Source organism: Monodelphis domestica, chromosome 3 (assembly GCF_027887165.1).
Source record: "Monodelphis domestica isolate mMonDom1 chromosome 3, mMonDom1.pri, whole genome shotgun sequence".
In the NCBI taxonomy this organism is placed as follows: domain Eukaryota; kingdom Metazoa; phylum Chordata; class Mammalia; order Didelphimorphia; family Didelphidae; genus Monodelphis; species Monodelphis domestica.
In genome coordinates, this window is record NC_077229.1 from 317,311,627 (window position 1) to 317,337,211 (window position 25,585).

The 25,585-nt window shown below is 35.7% G+C and overlaps 1 protein-coding gene across 29 annotated transcripts in view; it reads left to right on the forward strand.

Moving 5' to 3' along the window:
• The first annotated feature begins 40 nt into the window (after positions 1–40).
• CSPP1 (centrosome and spindle pole associated protein 1) overlaps positions 41–25,585 on the forward strand; it is a 141,941-nt gene continuing 116,396 nt past the window's right edge. For 8 of the 29 annotated variants that reach the window (XM_056824011.1, XM_056824026.1, XM_056824027.1 and 5 more), the window contains exons 1-5: positions 2,955–3,629; positions 13,502–13,610; positions 14,831–14,930; positions 24,301–24,404; positions 25,213–25,236. In XM_056824011.1, coding sequence (XP_056679989.1) covers positions 13,512–13,610; positions 14,831–14,930; positions 24,301–24,404; positions 25,213–25,236 — 327 coding nt within the window. In that variant the 5' untranslated portion in view covers positions 2,955–3,629; positions 13,502–13,511. Of the gene's footprint in view, positions 178–2,954; positions 3,795–8,152; positions 8,225–13,501; positions 13,611–14,830; positions 14,931–21,277; positions 21,297–24,300; positions 24,405–25,212; positions 25,237–25,585 lie in introns of those variants that run through there. The other 21 variants (XM_056824019.1, XM_056824021.1, XM_056824038.1 and 18 more) reach the window with 16 other exon arrangements.

The window sequence follows — 25,585 nt, forward strand, 5'->3', positions numbered from 1 at the left end:
CCGTACTGCGCATTACCAAAAGGCACCATATTTAAAACTGGCAATTCGGCGGGCTTTTAAGTAGAAAAAGTGATTTGTGGGTGTGTTGGTACCCAGGAGGAGGAAGAGAAAAAAGGGAAAATAATTACCATTACGAATTTTCGGAAGATTGAAAACTGAGGGGACTAGGGCTGCCTGGTGAGTGGAATGTGAATTGTAATGTTTACTTGGCGAGGACTCTAAAGTTTACAACAAACAAACACTCGTGGTGGGTGGCTTCCTCTTGAAGCCTGTCCTTTGCGTTTTTTTCCCTGGCGGAGCGTCTCCTAGCGTTCAGAAGACGCGTTGGTAACTTCGGCCAGGAAGCGCTGTGTGTAGACTTTGAGCTTCCGGGGAACAGAGACTATTATTTTTCTTTTGTAACTAATTGCTTAGTAGGACTTGTGTACTTGATAAGGGCGTAATGCTTCCCTCCAACTCTTGTTTATTCATTAAGTCTATCTGCATATTGATACTTACAGAAATCTCTTTAAGAAATTGCTTTGTTTTGAAGACAGCCCTTTCAGAGTTTTTGTTTTTTACATTTTCGGTTTTGTGTGTGTGTGTTTGATTTGCTTTAGATACCATTGTAAAAGACAAACGATACATGGGCATTTGAAGGAACCGGATCTTGAAGAAGTGATGATTTTGAGAATTTTGTATCTTCACTGCTTAGCAGGGCTTTGAACTTATTGGGTGCTTAATACTTATTCGTTCATTAAGTCCACTTGCATATTGATATTCATAGAATCATTTTGAGAACAGCTTCATTTTCTAAACATTTTCCTTTCAGTTTTTAAGAAGTGTGGTTGATTTAACTTGGATACTATGCAAAAAGCCAACGTTTTGAGAATATTTGGAGGAATTGGATCTTGAAGACGGGGTAATGTGAAAAATCTCTGAGTGACTTCTCTTGATGTCAGAAGAAATGCCAGAAGTTGGAGGTGGAGTTGGGCCTAGGCTGTCATTAGTAAGCAAGGCAATATGAAATTTGGTCGACAGTTTGAGAAATCCCAGTCATAGAATCTTGATCCTATAATCCTGTCTCAGGCAAGAGCCTTATAATTAACCATTTATTAAGCACCCATTATGGCAAGTACATGGCAGGGGGAGTGAGGAAGATCTCAAATTCAGCCTCAGACACTAGCTGTGTAGCCCTGGGCAAGTCATATAAAAACGCTTTTTGATTCAGTTTCTTCATCTATAAAATGAGCTGGAGAAGGAAATGGGTAACCATTCCATTACCTTTGCCAAGAAAACCCCCAAAGGGGTCAGGAAGATTAATCAATAAATTTGGTGCAGGGCAATATGCTAAGTATAGCTTGTCATTCAGATTATTTGAAAACTTACAGTGATGGAGTTTTAATTCTGTACAAATTAGTTCTTATTTGGGGCCCAAGTTGGCTTCGCTTTAATTTACTTCCATCATCGGGCGCAGTAGTAATAACAGCATAGCATTTAAACAGTGCTTTGAGGTTTGCAAAATACTCAAGTTATTTTGTTTGAGCCTCAACAGCCCTGTCAGGTAGATGCTATCACTATTCCATTTTACAGGGGAGGAAACTGGGGTAGACTTGAATTCACTCTATTGGTTTGTGTTTGAGGAAGGATTCAAACTTTGGTCTATCCACTGTGCTGACCATAGTCCTTTGTGGGACCTCCCGAGTTGAAGGTCTCTCCATCTTATAGGCTTTGAGGTCTTTTTGTCTTAAAATTGTAGAACAATCTTCCCAGCTGTGTGACCCTGGGCAAGTCACTTGACCCCCATTGCCTAGCCCTTACCACTCTTCTGCCTTGGAGCCAATACCCAGTATTGATCCCAAGCAGGAAGGTAAGGGTTTAAAAAAAAAATTGTAGAACAATGAAGCTGGAAGAGATCTCTGCAAATTATTATTAAAAAAACAAACAAACCCCAAAACTTCTCACCTTCTGCCTTGGTATGGGTTCCAAGTCAGAAGAACAGTAAGGGCTAGGCAGTGGGGGGCTGTCACTTGCGAAACGTTACTCAGCTAGGAAATGTTTGAGGCCAAATTTTAACCCAGATCTTTCTGACTCTGGAATCTATCTATTGAGCACCTAGCTGTCCCCTCTTCCTACAAATTTAAAGACAAAAATGTTGGGAATGGAGAGAAGCCATAAATTACCATGTACTGTCCACTGTTTCTATGGGAACCTGCTTTTTGTATTACAGGTGAGAAGGGAAGAGAGAACTTGAACTCAGTTGAAGCTGGTATTGCTGAGAAGATTCCCTTATTTGACTACTTTCCACTGTATAGAGTATGAGAATGATTTAGTACATGGAAGTGGTAGCTTACCTAAATCACTGAAAACTTTAAAACACTATACAAATATCGGCTATTATAGTCTTGGGAATTTAATTACAGGCTATCCCTTTAACTAGTATTTATGGAATGCCTATGTGCTATCTGCTGGGTACTGTGTGGAATACAAACACTAAGATGTTCCTAATGTTGCTAGAGCCTACCGCCTAACAGGGTCAGATGCTGCAGACAAATATTGCAATACAAGATGAAATGTACAAGAGATATGTAAGTGACTCCTTAGCCCAGTGGAAGAGGAGAAGAGTATGTCAGGATGGCGTTTGAAGTGGTTTTGGAGTTGGAGGATCTAAGCTCATCTACAAGTTTTCTTGTGGTAAAATGAAGTAGCGTCATAGATTACCACTGAAGTTCCTTCCACTTCTAAGTTATTTTGAAATAGTACAAATGATAATTTAAAGGCCCTCTACCCTGGGGTTGAAAATATTGGCTTGGAGTGAGAAACCTTAAGAAAATTCCTGTAGTTCCACGTTTCCTCCTTGCTCCTGCCTTTTCTTCGCCCCACGGTTTGGGAGCTGCCTGGGGTTATTGGCTGCCCACGATACTCGGGGTGTAAAAGAGAGGCAAGAGGCTGCGAGGAGACGAGAACTGCCTCCGAGGGAGCGCGGGGAACCTCCCGGGCGCCAGGGGGCGCAAGGCCCCAAGCCTCGAGTCTTCTCCCTGGGCCTGGGACGCCGCTGGCCGTTACCGGAGGCCGCCTAGGATGCTGGAGGCGGAGGAGCTGTCACTGGTTGAGACTCGTGGGAGGACGCGGAGGTATCCTTGGCGGGAGGCTCCCTAGAGCCCACTGGGGCTTTTCCTCTCTCTGCAAGAGTCCGCCGTGGACCCGGAGAGGCGGAAATCGGACTGCAGCAGCCCTGGGGCAGGCCTGGACCTACTCCTGGTGTCCGGGGGCTCAGGCCCAGGCGCTGTAGCGGTCCGGCGCCTGGGGCAAGGGTGCGGCCGGATTTGTTGTAACCTGGTTGCCTGACAACGCTCGATGGGGCTTCTTCCGGAGGCGCAGGTGCGAGTAATGTTGCCGATTGTGGCTGCAAACTCTGTCCGGGTCTGACTTACCGACTGACAACACACCGACCCACTGACCAGCCGGGGGTCGCTTGGAGAGCCGAGCCTCGTTCATCCTTTCTGCGCGCCTCAGGCGAGGTGACCCTGGACTGCGCACTGGGTGGGGGGGAGCTCGACTAACGCTCTGCTGGAGAGGCTTATCACTGGGATTCTTCCCTTGGGTTTAAATCTTGTGAAAAGGGATGGCTTTGGAAAGGTTCCCGACTGGTAAGCGCACTTTTGATCCCCTCGAAGATGAGATACCATTAGAAAATTTTAGGTCTTCCAGCTTGTCCAGAAGACTATGAGGTTCCATTAGCAACACGGGGATCTATGAAAACCAAATGATTCCAGAGCAACTGTTCCTTTATATAAAAGTAGCAGAACATGTAGGTAAGGAGGAAAGCAGTATTTGGTTTGTATCTTAGTAGGAATGAAATTTTAAAAACTTGATGAAATCCACAAATTTGGAGGAATTCTTAAGCAGTTTATGGAGGTCGTATTAAAATTTGGAGACAGCCTCCCAAAGGATAATGAATTCATTACAGGATGTTTTTCCATTAAGGGGGTGAGGAGCAAATTTTATGGCGACTGCATGGTATAATTAAAGGAAAATTGTGCCATAGATGAGGAAACCCTATTTTACAAGACTGTGTAGTCTTTAGCTGATGATAACCACAAGGCCTTGATTTTCTCATCTGAAAATGAAGTTGAGACTAAATAATCTTTTAAGATCTCATTTCTGAAATGCTATAATTTCAAAGTTGTGAATATCATTATATGGAACTGTTTTTGAACTTTTTATCTTGCTTTTTGTTAACACCTTGGAAACTGGGAGTAAAAATTCAAAGTGACCTTGACTGGGTTTTGTCAAAAAATGTCTGTGGCTGCTGGAGATATTTCAAAGCTGCTTCAGAATGTGGCAAATAGAAGTTTCTATTATTGAAAGTTCTCTGCAGAAGTACCAGATCATATAGTAGGTATTTGGGAAAAATTCAACAGGGAAAAAGAATTCCTTTATTGGCTCAATGTTATTGGGCAGCATTTTCCTAAAGTATAAAATATTCCTCATAACTATAACTGGTATCTAATACCTTCCTTACTATGACTCCAACCTACCTTTCCAGAAAGAGTTCTGAAATTGGAGTGACAGAATCAGTGTTAAAATCTTGGTCTCTGTTGGACCATGGGCAAGTCAGTAACTATTTTGGAGTTCCCTCATCTGTAAATTGAGAGTGTTAGACTAGCTGTAAAGTTTATTTCCATTTCTACAACTGTGATCCTGTTTCCCTTCACTGTCTCTCAAATTCTAGGTAAATTGGACTATTCCCCCATCTGTAATCTTGATGCTTCTTCCTACCTTCTTGCTGGGGCTATCTTCCATACCTAGACTGTATTATGTCTTTACCTCTGTTGAAATCCTTCTCTTCTTTTAAGGTGCAGCTCCTCAGCTTTGCTTAGCTTTTTTGCTTAGATTTTAAAGTCTGTCTTTATCCTTCTCAAAATAAATACTTTTTCTCACTTCTTGTATTGTACTTATTTGTATCTTATATTCCTTTGTCAGTAAGTTTCAAGCTCACAAGGGTAGGAGTTGTGTTGTTTTTCAACTTTTTTAAAAAATTCCATTGCTTAGCAAAATGCCTTGCACATAGTAAGTATATACAGTAAATGTTTGAATTAAGTAGAGTTTATTGTGACTTCATGAAGATGCTTTGTGCACCAATTCTTTTTTTTTTTTAAACCCTTACCTTCCTGCTTGGGATCAATACTGTGTATTGGCTCCAAGGCAGAAGAGTAGTAAGGGCTAGGCAATGGGGGTTAAGTGACTTGCCCAGGGTCACACAGCTGGGAAGTGTCTGAGGGCAGATTTGAACCTAGGACCTCCCATCTCTAGGCCTGATTCTCAATCCACTGAACTACCCAGCTGCCCCCTTGTGCGCCAATTCTTATAAATAGAATGGAGTCTTGTATAAGTTTCTTCCAGGATTGTTTCAGGGGTATGGCCTTGGAACTACAGTGACATGAAACTGTGCCAGTATATTTTCTGAAGCAGATTTGAAAAATCTGTTATCCAGTAGTGATTTGTCCTGTATAATTAGGGTGAAGATTTAGAGTAAGAAAAGTCTTTAAAACACTCTCATTCAAAGTTGAAGAAACAGCTTGAGAGGTTAAGGGACCTGTCCTAGGTCACATGGTAGTGAGTAAAAGAGCCTATGATTCAAATGAAAGTTCTCTGACAACAAATTTGTGTTCCTTTCTACAAAGTGACCTTTCTTTCCTGATACTTCAGCTCTTGAAAGATCTATGATTTTATTAAAGTGGGTACTTCAAACACCGATATCTGAAATGTTCCTATAATTTACTGCCACATCTTCAAGAGTTGTCTGATTGAGAAATTCATTACTATATGTCTCACATGGACATAGGTTCTTCCTTAACAGTATATGTAGAGTTCATTGTTGAATTCATATTCAAAGCCTTTCCAGGGTGGTTAGACATTTCAGAACTTAAGCTCTGTTAGCAGAACCTTTGAGAGAAATTGTGGCACCTGCAGACTACTATGAGGAAAATCAAAGTAGAACTTTTGTGAAGATCTTTCATAGTATGTAGTTTTTTCAGTTAAAATATATTGCATATAATTTTAATTGAGGAAAGAAATGTAATAACCAATTGATAGCATGAGAATGTCAGAACTTTAGGAAGCTGGGAATTATAGATATGTACAGATACACATATATTGATTGTTATAGCTTTAAGTTAAATCCTATTTCATCAAAACCATAGTATAATTTAAAAAATGATTACTCCAATGGCCTCATATTCTTTTTCTTTAAAAAGTTTTGATTAGTCTGTATGAATTATTGCATTCTGGTTTTGTATGTTTTTTTTTTACTTGTCTTACAAAATATAGGATAGATGATATCTTGTTTTATATTAGTAGGGATATAGAATATAGTATGATTATCAAGTTTCTTCATATGTTGGTGAGTTAACTTGTAGTCATTAATTTGTATTTCTGAGGCTTTATTTGCAGAAATAGTTTATGTATGGGTGACTATGGAGATAAAAATAATAATTTATATTTGTAGAACACCTGACAGTTTCATAATACTTAAATTATTTCATATGATCCTTTCAATATTTAGATAGGTAGAATAAGTTTAATCCTTATTTTTATGAATGAGGAAGTTTATGCCCAGAAAAGCTAAGTGAACTTGTCCAAAGCCCACATTTAGTGAATGACAGAATTGGAACCCAAATCCTGGTTATTTTATTTTTAGTTCCAGGATTCTTTCTTTTCATTTTATCATGCTGCCCCTCAAATTGGAGATTTTTGTGAAAGTATCTTAGAAAATTAGCTGAACTGATTTTCTTTAAAATAATTCAGGTAAATTATTAGAATTATAAACTAGCCTGCCTCTTTTTCTGATCATCTGTTTTCTTATTGATGTCTTATTCAACTTTCCCCTTCTGTGTTCATTGATAATATATTAGAATTAGTTTACTTCTGCTGCATATCTTTCCATTGCTTTTTTTCTGTCACCTGTAATTTTGATTGTCCAGGATCAAATGGCTTCTGATTTGAAGCCATAGAGCAGAAAAATATTGTTGCTGAAAAGATGATCTGTTGTGTTAGGAAGTAGTCTTGGTTTGTTGGAAGGTTTGGATAATTTCTCATGTTTTTCTCACTTCTAAACCCTTAGTTTGCAAACTTTTTTTTTTTTATATTTCACCCCATTGGCAAAATATTTTTGGTGCACAACTCCAGTAGATGCATATTTGTTTATAAAATATGTAAATATACATGTATTGTGGTAACTTGGAGAAATTAAAAAAGGATGAGATAAAGAAGAAATAATATTTTATTCTAGAGTTAATAGAGAGTCACTGCAGTTGAGTACTGAAATGAAATGGCCAGATCTATGCTTTAGGAAAACCACTTTGATAGCTGTGAAGGACATGGATTTAAGAGGGGGAGAATCTTGAGGCAGGATGGATAGTTAGGAGGCTCTAGCTGAGAAGCATTTCATTAGGTTGCTGTAAAGAGAGAAAGGGCAGATTTGAGAAACATAGTGGAAAAAGAAACAAGATTGGCTCTTGATTGGATGTATGGAGTGAGAGAGTGATACAGAAATTTCCAAATGGAAAGGTGGATGGGATAAATTCAGAAGAATTAGGAAAGTTGGGATAGAATAGGTTGAAGAAATAGTTTAATTCAGATTTGTCTATTTTGACCTGAGCACAGAATCTGCTCTCCTAAGGGTATCTGCTTAAATCACAATGTAATCTGGTACCTATGGGTGTGGCTATGTCTGGGGACAAGTGTGCTTTTGGTCTGTGCAACTCTTGTGAGTGCCTGGGTCTCAGGTAAGGATGGGCCATCTACTCAAGTGGGAGAGAGGTTAGCTGTTTAGTCATGGAAGGCAGCGGTAGGAAGAAGAATAGTTAGGGGACTATTGGATTGATAATATATAAAAGGATCAAAAAACCTTCAGGGGAAAGTGGATATGGAGTGCTGGGCCCTGCCCCCACCCTATCTCCTAGTTTGAGTGACATGCCTGCCTCCTCTGGCCCCCAGAGACAGAGTGCCAACTCCACCTCTGCATCTCTCTTCCCACAGGGGTAGGAGGAAGCACTCCCTTGGGCTGCTGAGCAGAGGGGCTAGTGATGAGTGCTTTACTCTCCTCCAGCTATGTGTCACACTGTGAGCTATGCTCCCCTCAAATCTAGCTCTTTTCCATCTCTACCAGGGGAATCACCTTTGCAGTGTGCAGTACCCTTCCACAGCTTGTGAGCGTCCCCCAGTGCCTTACTCCAGACAGGTGAGGGAGAAAATGATTCCATGGGGATGCTGGGCAGAGGGGTGGGGAAGTTAGCAATGTTCTCAGGCTCATGGAGACTCTGCCCAGAGTCTGGCTTTCTAGTAATGAACTCTGGTGGGTGACTACAGGTGTGTCCCATAGAGAGGGTTCTGGGTGCCCTTTTTGGCACATGTGCCATAGGTTTGCCATCATGGGACTAGGCAATGGGGGTTAAGTGACTTACCCAGGATCACACAGCTAGGAAGTTTCTGAGGTCAGATTTGAACCCAGGACTTCCATTCTCTAGGCCTGTTTTTTTCAATCCAATGAACTACATAGCCGCCCTTCCCACCCCCACCTCCCACCCCATATACTCTTTGTGGTCATCCCATAACCTCTAGTTTAGAGACTAGTGTTCCTAGTCAATTTTTTTAATTAAAAAGAATATTTTTTTTCCAATGAATAAAAATGAATTTTTTTCAGTCTATCATTCCTCATCAAAAACAAAATAAAAACAAAACCCTTGTAACAAATATGCACAGTCAAGCAAAACATTCTCAAATTCCTGCTTTGGCATGCACGGAAAACACGCTTCCATGGCATGGAGGAGAAACACCTGTTTGGAGAAGAATCTTTAAGACTAAATGCTTTTTTTGTAATTATACAGTAAACCTAACGAATTGTATTTTCTACACTTCTCAGGCAATATGAGTCAAATTTTTTCTTATAGTAATACCATCCATGATTTTTCCCCATTCTTTTTTGTATTTTTTTCTCTTTTAGATAGCTTAAAAATTGGTTCTTGAATGCCTTAAAAATTGTGTTGCTTCAAGCTTGGACTTGTGTATATTTGTTTGGGACCTCCACCCCTTGTGATCTACTTCCTCATATAGCACAGTCATTGATGAGAATAAAGTCCTTCAAAAATTCTGGCAACTCAATACATTCTGTATTTATTTGTTTACTTGCCATCTCTATAAATATAAATGGAGGTGATCTAGCAAAGTTGGGTCTCTTGCTAAACTTTTTTTTCCACTTACATGTAATTACAATTTTTAACATTTATAAAGTCTCGGGTTCCAATTCTTCGCGCCCCCACCCCCTCCTTCCCAAGACAATAAGCAGTTTGATCTAGATTGTACAAATGAGATCATGTAAAACATATTTCCATTTTGGTCATATTATAGAAGTCTTATAAAACCATGAAAAAAATAAAATGAAAAATAGTGTGCTTCAATCTACATTAGTTCTTTATCTGGAGGTGGATAGCATTTTTTTGTCAATTTTTTTCCAAATAAAAATTTTTCTTTTTCCCACTCCCTAATCCCAATGAAAAGGAAAAAAAAAACAAAGACCAAGTAATAAATATGCATAGTCAGTAAAGTAAATTCTTGCATTGGTTATCTCCAAAAAAACTATGTCTTAATCTGCAATGAGTCCATCACTTTTGTCAGGAGGATAGGTGGTATGTTTGGTTGTGTTTGGTTATTGTATTTATCAGAGTCCCTAAGTCTTTCAAAGTTGTTTATCTTTACATTAAATGTTGTTATTATATAAATTGTTCTTGTCATTTCACTGTGAATCAGTTCATATGAATTTTCCCAAGTTTCTCTGAAAGCATCTCCTTCATTATGTCTTCAAGCACCTTTTACTATCACATTCGGTACTATATCTTGTTTAGCCATTTCCCAAATGATGAGCATGCCCTCAGTTTCCAGTTTTTTGCTACCACAAAAAGAGCTGATATTTATTATTTGTGTGTGTGTGTATGATGCACACACATGCCTTTTCCTCTTTCTTTGATCTCTTTGGGGTATATATCTAGTATTGGTATTTCTGAGTCAAAGGACATGCAAAGTGTAATAGGTTTTTGTGGATAATTTCAAATTGCTTTCCAGAAAGGCTGGAATGGTTCACAGTTCTATCAACATATCTGTTTTCCCATAGATCTTCTAGCAGTTGCCATTTTTCCTTTTTTGTTTAATTTTGTCATTCTAATAGAAGTGAGATCTAATACCAGAGAGAAATTTAAATTTACATTTCTCTAATTATTAGTATTTTAGAGCATTTTTTCATATCTATGTTGATAAGTTGAATTTCTTCCTTTGATCATTTATCAGTTGGAGAATGACTGCCTTTCTTATAAATTTGAATCAATTCCTCTATCTTAGAAATGAGACTTTTTTAGTTTACTTTTTTTGATTCAGCCCCTTCTTCTGTACACACAATAGAAGGCATCATCTGACAAACATCTCTTTCTAGATTATATGTAGTTTCTGCCAAACTGCTTTCTAGTTGTCTGGGCAATATTTACCAAATAGTGATTTATCCCAATAGTTTAGCTCTAAATTTTGTCAAGTACAAGATTACTATAATCTCTTACTACTGTTTATTGTGTGACTTATGTTCTACTGATTTACCTTTCTATTTATTAGCTAGTACACAGATAGTTTTGATAATTACGGCTTTAAAATACAGTTTAAAATCTTGTACCTCTAGACATCTACTTTTTCTTTACTTCCCCCCCGCCCCATTAATTCTGCTATTTTTGATCTTTTGCTCTTTCAAATGAATTTTATTATCTTTTTTAGCTCAAGATAATTTAATTGGGATAGCATTGAATAATAAGCAGATTAATTTAGGTAGGATTGCCATTTTAATTATATTGGCTCTCTCCATTGATGAATAATTACTATTTTTCAACTTTATTTGCATAAAAAGTGTTTTATAATTATGTTCATGTAGTTCTTGGGTTTGTTTTGGGAGATATACTCCCAGGTATTTTATTCTCTCTGTAGTTATTTTAAATTGTGTCAAGGAAGCTCATCCCCTCCCTCTTCCTGAGTAACTTTACCTGTCTATCAAACATTTCTGACATACCACAGTTGCGCCAGGGTTAAATAAATAAAAAAAAAAAGTTAAGTTTTGGGGCAGAATTGGGGGAGACAGAGGAAAAGACGAGGAGAGAAACTTAAGGAGAAGAGAGAGATCAGGAGGTGAGAGGGGAATGAGTAAGATACAGGCTAGACAGCTATCACATGGTCAGGTTACTTAGGAATGATTGTTTACCCTTCCTAATAAACTTATTAAAATATATATCTCTGGGTAGAAGAAATATTATTTAATTTTTAATTATTACAAAATGGAGTGTAAGAATTTAAAATTAGGTTTTTATGTTAATATGAGAATGCTAAGGTAATATTGTGGTCGCTGATTTAAAATATTATAGCTCAAGTCAAAATGACTTTTAGTAGCATTTATTTACAAAGAGGTGGAAAGAGTGAAAATAGAGAAATGTAAGAAGAGAGTAGAGAAAATGTCTAGCCTATCACACTAAATGTTTCTCTGAATATCTGGCTCAGCCCTGGCAGGGCTTGTTGATCCTTAGCCAGAGGACCCAGTGGTGTCTTATGCAAGGATTCCACCTACCCAGCCTCCTTCAGGAGAGGAAGGCCTCTCTGGAACTCTCTCCAGAAGCCAGGAAATGAAGTCCAACTACTCACTTACCTAAGACGAAGTCCAAAGGAGAAGATCCAGGAGCAGTCCTTCAGGAATCAGTCCAAGAACCAAAGGTCCAAGCCAAAGGTCAAGTCCAAAGGCACCTCCAAAAGCCAAGTCACCAGGAGAAGCTCCGAGCCAAAGATCTAAGCTGAAGGTTCCTAGACAGGAAGTTTAGGACTTTTTATAGTCCTTTTTCCACATCCCTTTTTGTTCCTTCCTCCCTTCATAGGGGCCAATCACAGTTTCCAAATTGCCTAGCACTGCCCTGGGGGACAGTGTTCCCTCTCATCCTCTGAGGGTGTAAACTAAAGGATTCACAAGTTTCTGACTGATTGAGTTAAAAGGATGGAGCTCTCTAAGTAAGTGACTTGTGAATTCTCTTACTTGATGGTTATCTGAAGTAGGGATTTCTTGATTGTTTAACTCAAAATAGAAAAAAGAATAAAGAATTCATTTATCCCTTTCTATCTCTTCTGGCAAGACTTTGTTAGTAATATGAAATATAATGAAAATGAATATATATGAAAATATGAAAATATATGAAAAATAATGAAAATGCTAATGACTTATGTGGGTTTATTTTATATCTTGCTCCTTAACCAAAATTATTGGTAATTTCAACTAACTTTTTAGTTGACTCTAGGATTTTCCACATATACCATCATATCCTCTGCAAAAAGTTTTATTTCCTCTTTGTCCAATCTGATTCTTTCAAAATTTCTTTTTCTTCTCTTATTGCTATTGCTAGCATTACTAATAACATGTTAAGTAATATTGGTGTTAGTGGGCAAGAAATGAGATTTTATCAGAGAAACTTAGAGCAGAGATTTCCCCCGCCCCATTTATTTGCTTTAAAATTTTTTTCTGCTTTGGTTTTGTTTATAACTTTTAAATCAAATCTAATATCACAGCTGTGCCTAAACTTACCTTTCTAATTTTCATTATAAGCCCCAGAATCTTGCTACACTGGCCTTATTGTTCCTCAGATATCTTATATTGGTACCTTTGCAGTGTTTCTCCTTGGAACTTAGAATATGCTCTTCTCTGCTCCTCTTAGAATCTTTTTCAAGACTCAGATAAAACTACATTTTTACAATGAGGCCTTTGTCCCAGCTGCTAATGCCCCCCTCCTAATACTTTCCCAGGCTTCTTTCAAGTCTTAACTGAAATCCTAACTTCTACAAAAAACCTTTTTCAATTTTTCCTTGATGCTGGTGTCTTCCTCCTGTTGATTGTATCCAGTTTATCCTGCATATACTTTATTTATGCATTTTTGTTCACATATTGTTTCCCTTGTTAAACTTTTTTTGAGAGTAGGAACTAATTTTTGCTTTTCTTTGTACCTATCTACTTACCTGACATATACATAGCATCTGCCTGAATAAATGCTTGATCACTTACTTATTAATTCTGTAGATGCACCATAGAGACATATTTTGACTACTTTGATAGAATACAAGATTCTTGAAGGCAGGGATCATTCCATTTTTGTCTTTGTGTTCTTAGCACCTAGCATCAATGCTTTTTACATTATAGGTACTTTATACATCCTTGTGAATCTATCTTCTAATAAGAATTAGTAGTGATAGCTGACATTTACATAATATTTGAAGGCTGACAAAATCTTTTATGTATATTATTGCTATCAGTGTCCCAATTTGCATTTGAACTTTTCAAGTGAATAAACTAAATTGAATGTTAAATTTATGTTGCTTAAGGTTATAAGATAGTATAGTAAAGATGTGTGTATTTATATAACAGATGTATTTCATTAATATATAATTTATTTATTGTTAGAATCTGAAGGATGGCTGATAAATTAGATCAGTTTATTGAAGATCGAAAGGCTAACCTGGTAAAAGACAGAGCTGAATTGGAAAATGATCGTTCACACATGGATATAAAGGTAGTATGACAATATCTATCTCTGTGTTTATGTGACAGTTTTGTGGTTTGGTATCTTTTTTGTTACCAAGTTAAAAATAGTTTTGTTGGAAGTATGAGGAAATTTAAAAGTAAACCAGGAAATTTTCAGAGAAAATTCTCAATTATTAGTGAAAGTTGATAAACTAAAATAATACCAAATACACTGTTGAAGAAAATTAAAAGTTGTTTTGAAGCTTAAGTGGTGAACTATTATAGTTAATGTTTCTTCCAGTTATAAAATTACTATGGTAAGCAGACAAAACCCTTGTACTAAGTTGTGATATTGTTAAAAGTTGTAATAAAAGTGATTTGAAAATACAAGATTAAAAAAGTCAGCCTTATGTTATTTAATTAGTGTGATTATGCTTAGGCATTAAAATTGATTGAAAAATATTTTACTACGAAGTTTTGTTTAAATTGAGGTTCTATTACAATTGTTAAAATTTGATAAAAAACTGGATTTTAGTATCCTCAATCCTAAAGCGTGATTTACGCAATTTTAGGAGGTTGAACTTATCCTTGTAATTGCTTTGAACTTCAATGTTTCTGACTTTTCATCGATATAGTTGTTAAAATAATGTTTCATAAAAGTAATGATGTTGGGACTTATTAATGACTACAAATAGTTTTCAAGTTCCAAAAATTTGTAAAAAAATTAAAATTTTAAATTATATTTTAGGATTTTTTTTTACTGTATTGGCATCTTTAAAGCAATTTATAGAACTGGCAAAAATTAATCTTTTAACAGATTTCTTTAAAAAATTTTTTAAACGAAATCTCAGATTTAGAATCACATTACAGCATTATTTCGGGTTACAAAGATAACTTTTGTCCTACTTTTGTCTTCTCTCTGAATTACAAAGTGATAGTTGTGCAATTTGTAAATACTGAAGAGAAATAATTTGATTCATAGGATAATTGAATCTATGGATATGTAAGGTGTCTTATAACAAAATTTTATTGTACAATAAACACAAATGATTAAAAGGCACGATATTAGTTCATTATACTTTGAAAAGTCACATGATGTTATTACTAATTACAGCATTATAAATAGATTTTGGTAATTACATCTTAAACTTTACCATTATCATATCATTATTCAAATATTTAATATGAAAAATTAAAATATATTGAATATTTTGTGATTATTTCTCTTCTTTCTTTCTTAAATGGATTGTTCCTCCCCCCACCCCCCAGAGCAACGCTATAGAAAAACTTTCAGAAAACAGCAAAATATTAATCTCCATGGCCAAAGAAAACATTCCACCAAACCTTCAAGAGAACAAAGGTTCTTTAGGTATGTTGTTCAAGTGCACTAATATTTAAGAAATTGTTAGTATCTATTCTAGTTGATATGAGGTTTGCTTTTTCAGCTATGTTTCATTTTTGATTTTTAATAACTCTCTCCCTTCTAGTATTCTTTTTTTCCCCTTTTTTAAACCCTTACCTTCTGTCTTAGAATTGATTCTAAGGCAGAAGAGTGGTTAGGGCTAGGCAGTGGGGATTAAGTGACTTGCCCAGGGTCACATAGCAAGTAAAGATCTGAGGTCAGATTTGAACCTAGGACCTCCCATCTCTAGGCCTGCCTCTCAATCCACTGAACAACCCAGCTGCCCCCTCTTTTAGTATTTTGATAGTGTAATCTCCATATAAAATATGGATAGTTAGGTGGTGTAAAAATTAAAATTAATATATAATAACTTCAAATATATTTGATAAGATTTATTAATAATCACTAGAAATAAAGGAATAAAAAGGTTACAGAATAAAACCATTTGCCCATGGCTAATCTACCTGTTCAGACAGCCTGCTCCACCAAAGTTGCAACCCAGGAAGCAAAGAGAACTAGACATAGAAGACCACCCTATTTATCCCCTGTCTGTGTTAGCACTTAATGACGGGAAGTCAGTGGGCTCCTGGGAAATGTAGTTCAAAGGCACAAGATTTCCAATTACACAGTGGTGCACAGATATAGTTCTAGGCCTAGAATGAGGAAGACTTCACTTCCCGAGTTCATGTGATCAGTTACTAACTGCAAACTCTGTTTTCCTCAGTTTCTTCATCTGTAAAATGATCTGGAGAAGGAAATGGCAAACCACTCCACTATCTTTGCCAAGAAAGCCCCAAAAGGGTTTTTTTTTTTGAAGAGTCAGCTACAGCTGAAAAATGATACAACAATAACATATAAAACAGCATCTTTACTAATCACTTGGTACTACTTAATATGATGTTAGCTTTGTTTTAATTTATTTTCTATAACAACCACAGAGGATTATAACATTATAAATTTTTTTCTTTATTGAAAAAAATGAATAAATACACAAGATTTTTTTCCCCATTTAAAAATCAAAGAAATAACCATGCCTTATAGTATATTACTAATTGATGGAAAGACAACATTAGTAACTGGAAATTATATTACATTGTGTGTACATAAACTTTCCCGTATCTTGTAATGAAATAGAACTATTAATGACATCTTTATCATGTTTGTCATTATTTTCTTTGTGCTAGGGTAACATAGTAGATAATGAAGCACATATAGAGAGAGGTAGGTCTGAAGTCAGGAAGACTTGAGTTTGCTAAGGCTATATGATTTTAGCCAAGTCACTTAACCTCTATTTGCTTTTTCCTTAGTTATAAAATAGTGTTAATAATAGCACCTACCTCCCAGTGTTATTGTAATTATCAAATGTGATTATATTTATACAGTGCCTAGCACATAGTAAATATTACCATGTAAATGTTAACTATTATTGTTACTATTATTTTAATTGTTTTCTGGGAAATAGTTTACTTTTATATAGTAAAGGTTTACTAAGCATTGTGCATACATAATTTAATTTATTCAATTGATTATTGATCAGTTGAGATGAGGTATTTAGAGACAGCACCTATTTAACAGAATATACTTTCTTTTATGAATATATGTATGTGAGTGTGTAAATGCTTATTTTAAACATTCAAAAAAATTATTCTGAAGAGGCTATGTATAAATAGTAGTATTGTTATTTCATTATCATGAACTAGAACCGAAGTAATGATGAAGACTTAGTCTTCAGTTGGATCAGACTCAGTGATTGATATAGTGATATACATGTCTAATGCATATCTACTTTCTGAGACTAGGCATGCCATCATTATAAGAAGGAATTAGCAAGAGACAGGATAGTCTACTTCTTTCCACTCCTATTGGCATTACAACCAAAAACATTCTACTGTTTTTGACATCAGATCTTCATGTGTAGATAGTATTATTTATTTTGCAGTCTTTTAAAATAAAGTTTAAGAAATGACTTTAAAATTTATTTACGAGAATTGAGGCAAAAATATGAGATGAATAGAACAAATATATATATATATACACACACACACACACACACACACATAAATAATATGTAACTATCACGAAGTGTGAATCACAAAATAGCCCACATAAAGGAAAAATTTATATTAAATGATGATAGCATATAGCTCTGGCAAAACAGGAAGGCAATATATGTTTGCTAATGACAATTCCAATTATTTAATTTAATTTTCATCATTTAATTTTTCAGCATTCTTTCTGTAGTTAATTCTTTAATACTTTTGCAATTAAAAAAATTCTGAATCTGAACTTGTTCACCAAAAAGAGACTTTCCATTTATGCAGCATAATACAAAGAAGATTCTATCTGAAACTGTAAAACCAGTGATAGCGAACCTATGGCATGGGTACCAAAGATGGCACTTGGCAACCCCCTTCCCCCCCACCCATTTGTTACTAGAAAGGCTGAGGGACTCGGGCAGAGTTGCTCCCCTCCCCCTCTTCATATGCCTGATGACACTATTTCACATCCCTTGCTCCCTGCCTAGCAGCCCAATGGGAGTGCAAAGTGGGGAGCTCACAGACAGCAGAGCTGGAGAGGAGCCCAGTGCTCAGGCCACTCCTTTTCCCCTCTCTACACTTGCTGAGGACATTCCTCATTTCATACAACCCTCCATCCAGCAGCCCAGTGGGAGCACTTCCTTCCTCCTCTGTGTGGGGTTGGGATGGGACAGGGTATATCCAGCATGTGGTGATGGGGATGGGCATGGCATGTGGGCTGGGAGTTGGGGCGGGCACAGCACTTGGTCTGGGGGGATGAGGGAGGGGCCCAGCTCTCTGTCTCTAAAAGGTTTGCTATCACTGGCATATACCATGATATTTTTTAAAAGTACATAATACATTCCACCTATATTTTTTCAAATTTATCCTGTTATCTGTCCTTACATCTAAACTCTCATGTGTATTTTAAAAAAATGTTTCAGTGGCGCCTTTTAAAAAAAATCACTATTGCTAATTCCTCCTTCTCCATTTTCCTCCTTCTCCATTTTCCTGGTAGATTAAAAGGTGAAATTTTTTAAAAAGCCTTTGTAAGAAATAAGTATAGCTGAGCAAAATGAACCTGTAAAGTGACCATGTCCAAGAAGATTTCTTTCCCTTTCTGTACCATCAGCCCATCCCTTCGCTGTCAGGAGGTGATTTGTGCACTTTCTTGAGGGGCCTGAATGGTCACTGCTTTGACTAGAGTTCTATTGTCTTTCAGAAGTAGTGTTCTGCAAAATCTTCTGCTGGTTCTGCTTACTTGACTACATCATTTTATACTGTTGAAGATTCTCTGAAACAGGTTTCTTTTGTTCTTTCTTAAGACATTCATATACTAAAGTTTGTTTGGCTATTCTCTAATTGATAGTGACAACCTCATTCTTTTTTCCCTTTCCTTTTCCTTGGTTGCTTCAGGATCATGAAATTTTTATTTTGCTTATAGCTATTCCCTCCTTGGAATATTGTATTCAGGATTTATTTGTAGTATTAGCTTCTAGGTCTCTATGATCCTGAATGTGATTGCTTGGATTTTGAATTCCTTTTTTTTTGGAATGCTTGCAGAATTGTGTTTTTTAATGCAGGATTTTGGCTATGATATTCCTGGGATTTTTCTTTTGGGATTCCTTTCAGGAGATGGTCAGTGAATTCTTTACTTTGGCCCCAGATTCTAATAGATCTGGGTTCTTTTCATTTGTGATTTCTTGAAGTACCCATTTCTGAAAGTGCTTCAGAGTCTGAGAAGGAGGATTCTGTTGGAGATCCACCAGTTACTGAACAGCCAGTTGAAGTAGAGAACCCCAAAGCTAAGAAGGAGGCAAAGAGCTATTAAAAAATGATGTTTGAAGGGGGCAGCTGGGTAGCTCAGTGGATTGAGAGTCAGGCCTAGAGACGGGAGGTCCTAGGTTCAACTGACCTCAGACACGTTCCAGTTGTGTGACCCTGGGCAAGTCACTTAACCCCCATTGCCTAGCCCATACCACTCTTCTGCCTTGGAGCCAATATATAGTATTGATCCCAAGACGGAAGGTAAGGGTTTAAAAAAAATGATGTTTGTTAAATCCAGTGGCTGATAGCTTCAAAAGTATGATTAGTGTTTTTATTCAAAATAAACCGAACTGTTATAATGTAGAGGACTGCTTCTATAGCACTGACCTTTGTATTATAATTTTTTAAAAAGGCCCTTCTTTTAAATAATTACAAAGTATTTGTTTTCAGATGCCATGGATTACAATTTTATGGGCTTGATTATATCCATTTTTGTAAAATACATGATTTGCGTTGTACCAAAGCCATTTCACATTATCATCTATCCTCTAACTACTACTACTCCCTTTTCACTTTTTTTTAGTCTCTTCTAATGAAATGATGTGGGGAAAATTGTTGAAACTTTTTAGTACTATTTTGTGGATGTTTCTGTTTTTGACAGCTGTATGTTCCATTTTTTTGGGTCCCCTAATTGTTTTCTTTTATAAAACTTGATTATATGATGTTGCATTTGTGAGAAAAAATGCCCCTTTAATACCTTAATATTTAGATGTAGTAGAACTGAACATCATGGAAATTTCTCCTGGCTTTGACATTATATAATAATAATTAAAATTAGCTGGTAAAAAAATGAACTTTTATTGTTATTTTTCTAGCTCTAGTATTCTTGGGCCCAAAGAGTTGTGGCAGTAGATACTATTAGGTTGTGCTAGCCTTGTTGAAGGAGATTTAAAAAAAACCCAAGTAATCCAAAATACAACGTTTTGAATAATGTAACATATTTTGTAGTAGTAAATTATATGACAGAATTAAGTGGTTCAGAGAAATAAACAATTAATTTCTTTTAAGAAGAGTGATAGCAAAATTAAAACTGGTTAAGTATTTTAGAGTCAGGGGAGGAAAAAGAAAAAAGCATAAAAAAAGTAGTTCCCAATTGTGTCGGAATCTGTGGCTACAGATTATATATACCTCTATCATCCATGTCTACTTTCTATGAATTTGCATGTTAGGCTTTAGGGAGTTGATTTTTAGATTATTTCTTTTTGACCTTTTTTCCAGGTCATTTAAAATAATATATTTTGCATTTTATTCTATTCTTCAATCTTTTTTGTGTATATTATTTACTTTCTCATGGCATCAATCATTGATTTATGTTTTGTCTGGCCTAGTTTTAGGGAGTCTGTTACCTTGGTAAGGTTAATGTGCTAAATTACTTTTGCTCCTTCCAATTGTTTCCTCTGGTACTTTTGTTTCATTTTTTTATTTGTTTCATTTCTTTTAGACATTTATGTAGACCTTGTGGAAAATCCATTTGTTTTTTTCACTTGAAGTCATTGCTTGCAGTTGTTATGGAGTTAACTTTCTTCTTTTGAACTATCTTTAGATCTACAACAATATTTTATTCTAATTGGGTTTATTTGCTTTACTTATCTCTTCATCTTTGGTTTCTGAATTGGGTGGGTTGGTTGCTCTTACTGCTGGGTCCCCCTTGTCTTCTGTGTTAGTCTCTATCTCCTGAAGTTAGGCCTGTCTCAATCTTTGAGGGTCTGGGGGGGGGGTGCATCTTCAGGTTTCTCCCTAGTTTCTCAGGACAGAGTCCAAGAACCTTAGAGCTACTAGATTCCTGGATGCTTTTGTCTTGTGAGCATTTCTTACTTCTTTAAGGTATGCTATAGGCCTTCCTCCACCCCACCCGCCCACCTCACCCTGGGACTTTCTGGGGGCCAGGGTAGCCTGGTTCTTGCTGCTTTTAGCAGCCGTTTGTGAGAATTTGATATTTTGTCTTTTATTCTCAAGAATTTGTATAAGCTTTCTTCCAGAATTCATTCTGATTCCCAGAATCCTTATCTTCCTTCATAGCTCTCCTTCCATGCTACTTCTCTGTGAATCTTTCCCCGATCCCACTAATTTAATGTTTTTTCTTCTCAGTCACATTGTCTTCTCTTTCTAGAATGTAAAAACTCCTTGAGGGTGGGAGGGGTATTTGTTTTTGACTTTGTATTTCTAGTGCCTCCTTAGTATAGTGTTTTGTTCATAGTAGGCTTTTTAAAATGTTCTACTGGATTGAATATAATGCCTATGTGAAAATATAAAATTTTTTGAAAAATGTCAGTTATCCTTTAGGAATGATTTATACATTAATACTTCATATTGATTTTAACCCACAATTACCATATAAAATAAATACTAGTATTTATTTGGTCATTTTGTGAAACTTCAGCTCTGGGTCACTGATGTTTTACTTTGTGAAGTGTCATTGCTACAAATGACCATAAAATGACCCTTAAACATTACTTGCTACTAGAACTATCAGAAGACAACCATTGAATTAGTAGGTCTCTATATTTCTTTAGATCATTAAGCAAATTTAGCATGTCATAGTTACTATTTAACTTAAAGTGCTAAAACAGTTGGAAAAATTAAACTTATTCTATATAGTTTTAATTTTATTTAATACTTATAAGGCTATTGAATGTTAATAGAGTTCCTCAAAAATAATGTATTAAATTCAGAAGTGAAAGGCAGCTAGAACTGAAAAAATAACAGCATAAATAGCATTTTAATTTATCATAAAAAACAATCTTGATAAATGAAAATAAACTTAAAGTAACCTAGGAAATAAATGTTAAAATAAATATAATATTGCCAAATAAAATACTTATACTTCTCTGAAAGCTGTGAATAGTTTGTTTACTCTTCTCACTATGAGCTAGCTAAGTCCTCTTAGCATATAGTGCCATTGCACAACAAAGCCTTTATTGTGATCATCCATGATGAAGTATTTAACTTTAGTTCATTATTATTTGTGCTACATCTTGGTGAAGACTTATCTAAATGCAAAAATAAAAAATTTTTTAATACTATCTTCTCCTATTTTGGATGAGATTCCGAATAAAATGTTTTTTTCCTCTATTATGTTAGATATAAATACTTCTACAAAAGGAGGTTTAGTTTTCTTGTTTTAAAAGGAAGGCTGATGACTAGTCAACAAAAAATGGATAGTTAATACTTTTTTGTTAAGGAAGACCTTAGACTCTTGAAAGAGAATTATTAGCACCTTTGAGCAGTGATGGTGAACCTTTTAGAGATGGAGTGCTAGGCTCCGCCCCCAGACTGAGTGTTGTGCCTGTCCCCCCTACCAAGTGCTGGGCATGCCTTTCCCCCCTCTCTCCCTTACCCTGCAGAAGAGAGGGAGAAAGTGCTCTCATTGGGCTGCTGAGGGGTGGGTGATGTGAAAAATGTCGTCAGGCGCAATGGAGAGTGGGGAGGGGAGCACCTCCACCTTAGTAGTCTTTCTAGTAATGGACTGGGGGGACTTCGGGTGTTGGGGGGGCGGGAAGGAGGGTGACCACGTACCCACAGAGAGCCCTCTGTGTGGTATCTTTGGCACCCATGCCATAAATTCATCATCACTGCCTTATTAGGGAAATGTGTTTTTGTTTTCATAATACTCAATTTAAGGGGGATAGGAGATAATATATATATATATATATATATATATATATATTTTAGTTTTTAAAACATTATTTTATTTGGTCATTTTCATACATTATTCATTGGAAACAGATCATTTTCTTTTCCTCCTTCCCCCCACTCCCCCGCCACCCCTCCCCTAGCTGACGCGTGATTCGTCTGGGTATCACATGTTTCCTTGCTCTGAACCCATGTCCTTGTTGTTGGTATTTGCATTAGGGCACTCATTTAGCATCTCTCCTCTGTCATGTCCCCTCAACCTCTGTAGTCATGCAGTTGCTTTTCCTCGGTGTTTTTACTCCCTCAGTTTGTCCTCTGCTTGAGGATAGTTTTTTTTCTCGTAGATCCCTGCAGATTGTTCAGGGACATTGTAAAGCCATTAATGGAGAAGTCCATTATGTTCTCTTGTACCACAATGTGTCAGTCTCTGTGTATAATGTTCTCCTGGTTCTGCTCCTCTCACACTGCATCACTTCCTGGAGGTTGTTCCAGTCTCCATAGAATTCCTCCACTTTATTATTCCTTTGAGCACAATAGGATTCCATCACCAACATATACCACAGTTTGTTCAGTCATTCTCCAATTGAAGGGCATCCCCTCATTTGCCAATTTTTGGCCATCTCAAAGAGTACAGCTATGAATATTCTTGTACAAGTCTTTTTCCTTATCTCTTTGGGGTACAAACCCAGCGGTGGTATGGCTGGATCAAAGGGCAGACAGTCTTTTATCACCCTTTGGTCATAGTTCCAAATTGCCCTCCAGAATGGTTGGATCAATTCACAACTCCACCAGCAATGCATTAATGTCCCTACTTTGCCACATCCGATAGGAGATAATATAATATATCAGTAGTCCATCTATAAACACAATAAAGTAATAATAAAGAAAATTGGATAGTACATGTTATAGAATATATTGTTTAAAAATCTGTAAATACCAGTTAGCATTCATTGTTATTTATAACTGACTAAAACTGAAATGTTTTTGTGATGTAATAAAGCAGCAATATGTCACATTTATGACAAATCCTCATTCTTTAGTTACATTGTGAAGAACAAGACAGAAAAAGTGATATCCATGGCAACACATACATACTCTATAGATAGTTCCTTTAACTATATAGTTCTTGTTGGATTTCAAATGGAAAATATTTTGTTAAAAATGAAAATATTTGAAATTATATTTTTTTATCTAATAGGACCAGAGAGAACCTTCAAAAGGCTAAAAAGAAGTCATCTGTTAACTATACTTGACAGTGCCTTATAATAAAAATTAACATTTGAAAAGTATGTAAATATGTAAACTAATTTAAAAGCTCACTTAAGAGAATATTAAAAAATCATTTTGAAGGAAATATTCCATTTCTATGAAATAATTTTCCAAAGCCACTGGTTTAACTTTATCTTAAGATGAAGTTGCTGAAAACTATAAATATGTATACATATATTTAAAAATTTTATTTGTATTTATTTTGGCAAATATTCCCCAATTACATTTTTTTTGTAAATATATTTTCTAAGAAAAGTGTTTTTAACAAATGTATTTTTGTAGGTTCCCCTTCCAAAAAAATACATGCTGATTACATATCCTTCTAGAACTGGAAATAGGCAAACTGAAATTCTTAAGTTTTCTTTCATAGAAATGATAGTCAAATTAGATGACATTGAATGCAAAGTTCTTTGGTTTAATTTTGTCAACTTAATTATATGTAGTTCAAAGAGGAAAATAATTGAGGCTTGCTAATATTCAAAATTTTAGTGGATACATGTGGATTTTCTTTCCCAATTTATTTTATTCTATTGAGTGCATTGAAAGTGAAATTCTATTGTTTAAGTGGTTGGTAAGCACTTTATATTTTGCAGGGATTGATTATGGATTGAGTTTACCACTTGGAGAAGACTATGAAAGGAAGAAACACAAATTAAAGGAAGAACTTCGACAAGATTACAGACGATATCTTACTCAGGTAAAGATTCTTTTAATTATGATGGATGTTAAACTTCAAGATGGCAGCAGTAGAATGATAAGTTTAAAATTTCTGAATAAGACTTCTTTCATCCAAAAATATTTGAATGTTCACTTGGCAAAATGTAAGTGCTGAGTGCTATTTGCAGAGTTTAGTCATTCACATAGGTGCCAATGAAAAACGGAAAGTACAGATATGGAAGAAAAACTTGAAAAGAGAAGAAATAGTAGTAGGAAAAATCAGAGGCAAAGAAGAGAAAGTACAACTTGGGGAAGTTTTGGATACCAATTATTTCTGATACAGAGCAGTAGATTATATTTTTGAATGAGATTCTAAATCTTGAACATACATTTCCTTTAAAATGTTTTGAAATAACAATTTTTCATGATACTTATTGACTCATTTTTGATTTACATTAACAAATTTCTTATTATAAATTATTTTCTGCCTTAAAATAGGATAGTAAACATAAGTAGTCATATAGTTATTTAGTTACGTAACTGCAGAATTTTTTGCCTTATTTTTTCACCTATTTTATTGAATATAAACTTTTTTATATGCAATTTGTTGACTAACTTATGATATATTAAAATTTGTGATTTATAATAAATATCAAAACAAGCCTCTTTTAAGATACTAAGTTTTGTATATATTTGTAAAATAATCTGAAGTAAGATGTTCTCACTTCAGAGGATATTCAATTTATCTCAGCTGTAGTGTAGCTCCTTATTTTAAAAAAAATGCTATTTTTGCATATGAAGGGAAAGGACCTTGCGTTTTATCAATGACTTGTTTTTCTTGATTTTAGGGTATTACACTGGCAAAAAAAAAGGTAGGGAACCTGAAATATGCTACTTCCTAAATGTTCTTAAAATTAATGGATTGTAGTATTAGTGTTTGAGATTGCTGCTAGCAGGGGTGTGTTGGAGTTAGTTTCTACTTCCTCTTGAGAGCTGTTTATTACATTTTCAGTATAAGCCCTTTGGAAATTGACAAATACTACAAATCTGTGGTTGCTTCATTGTTTTGTTTTTTAGATTTAAGAAAGTTAGGGAGAAATTATAACTATGCAGATAAACTGTAAAAGGGCATCTGTGTCTTTTGGAAAGCCTATTCTGACTGCTCCCCCTATAATTTAGAACAATTATTTTGCGTTGAAGAATTCCTTAGTTCATACATTT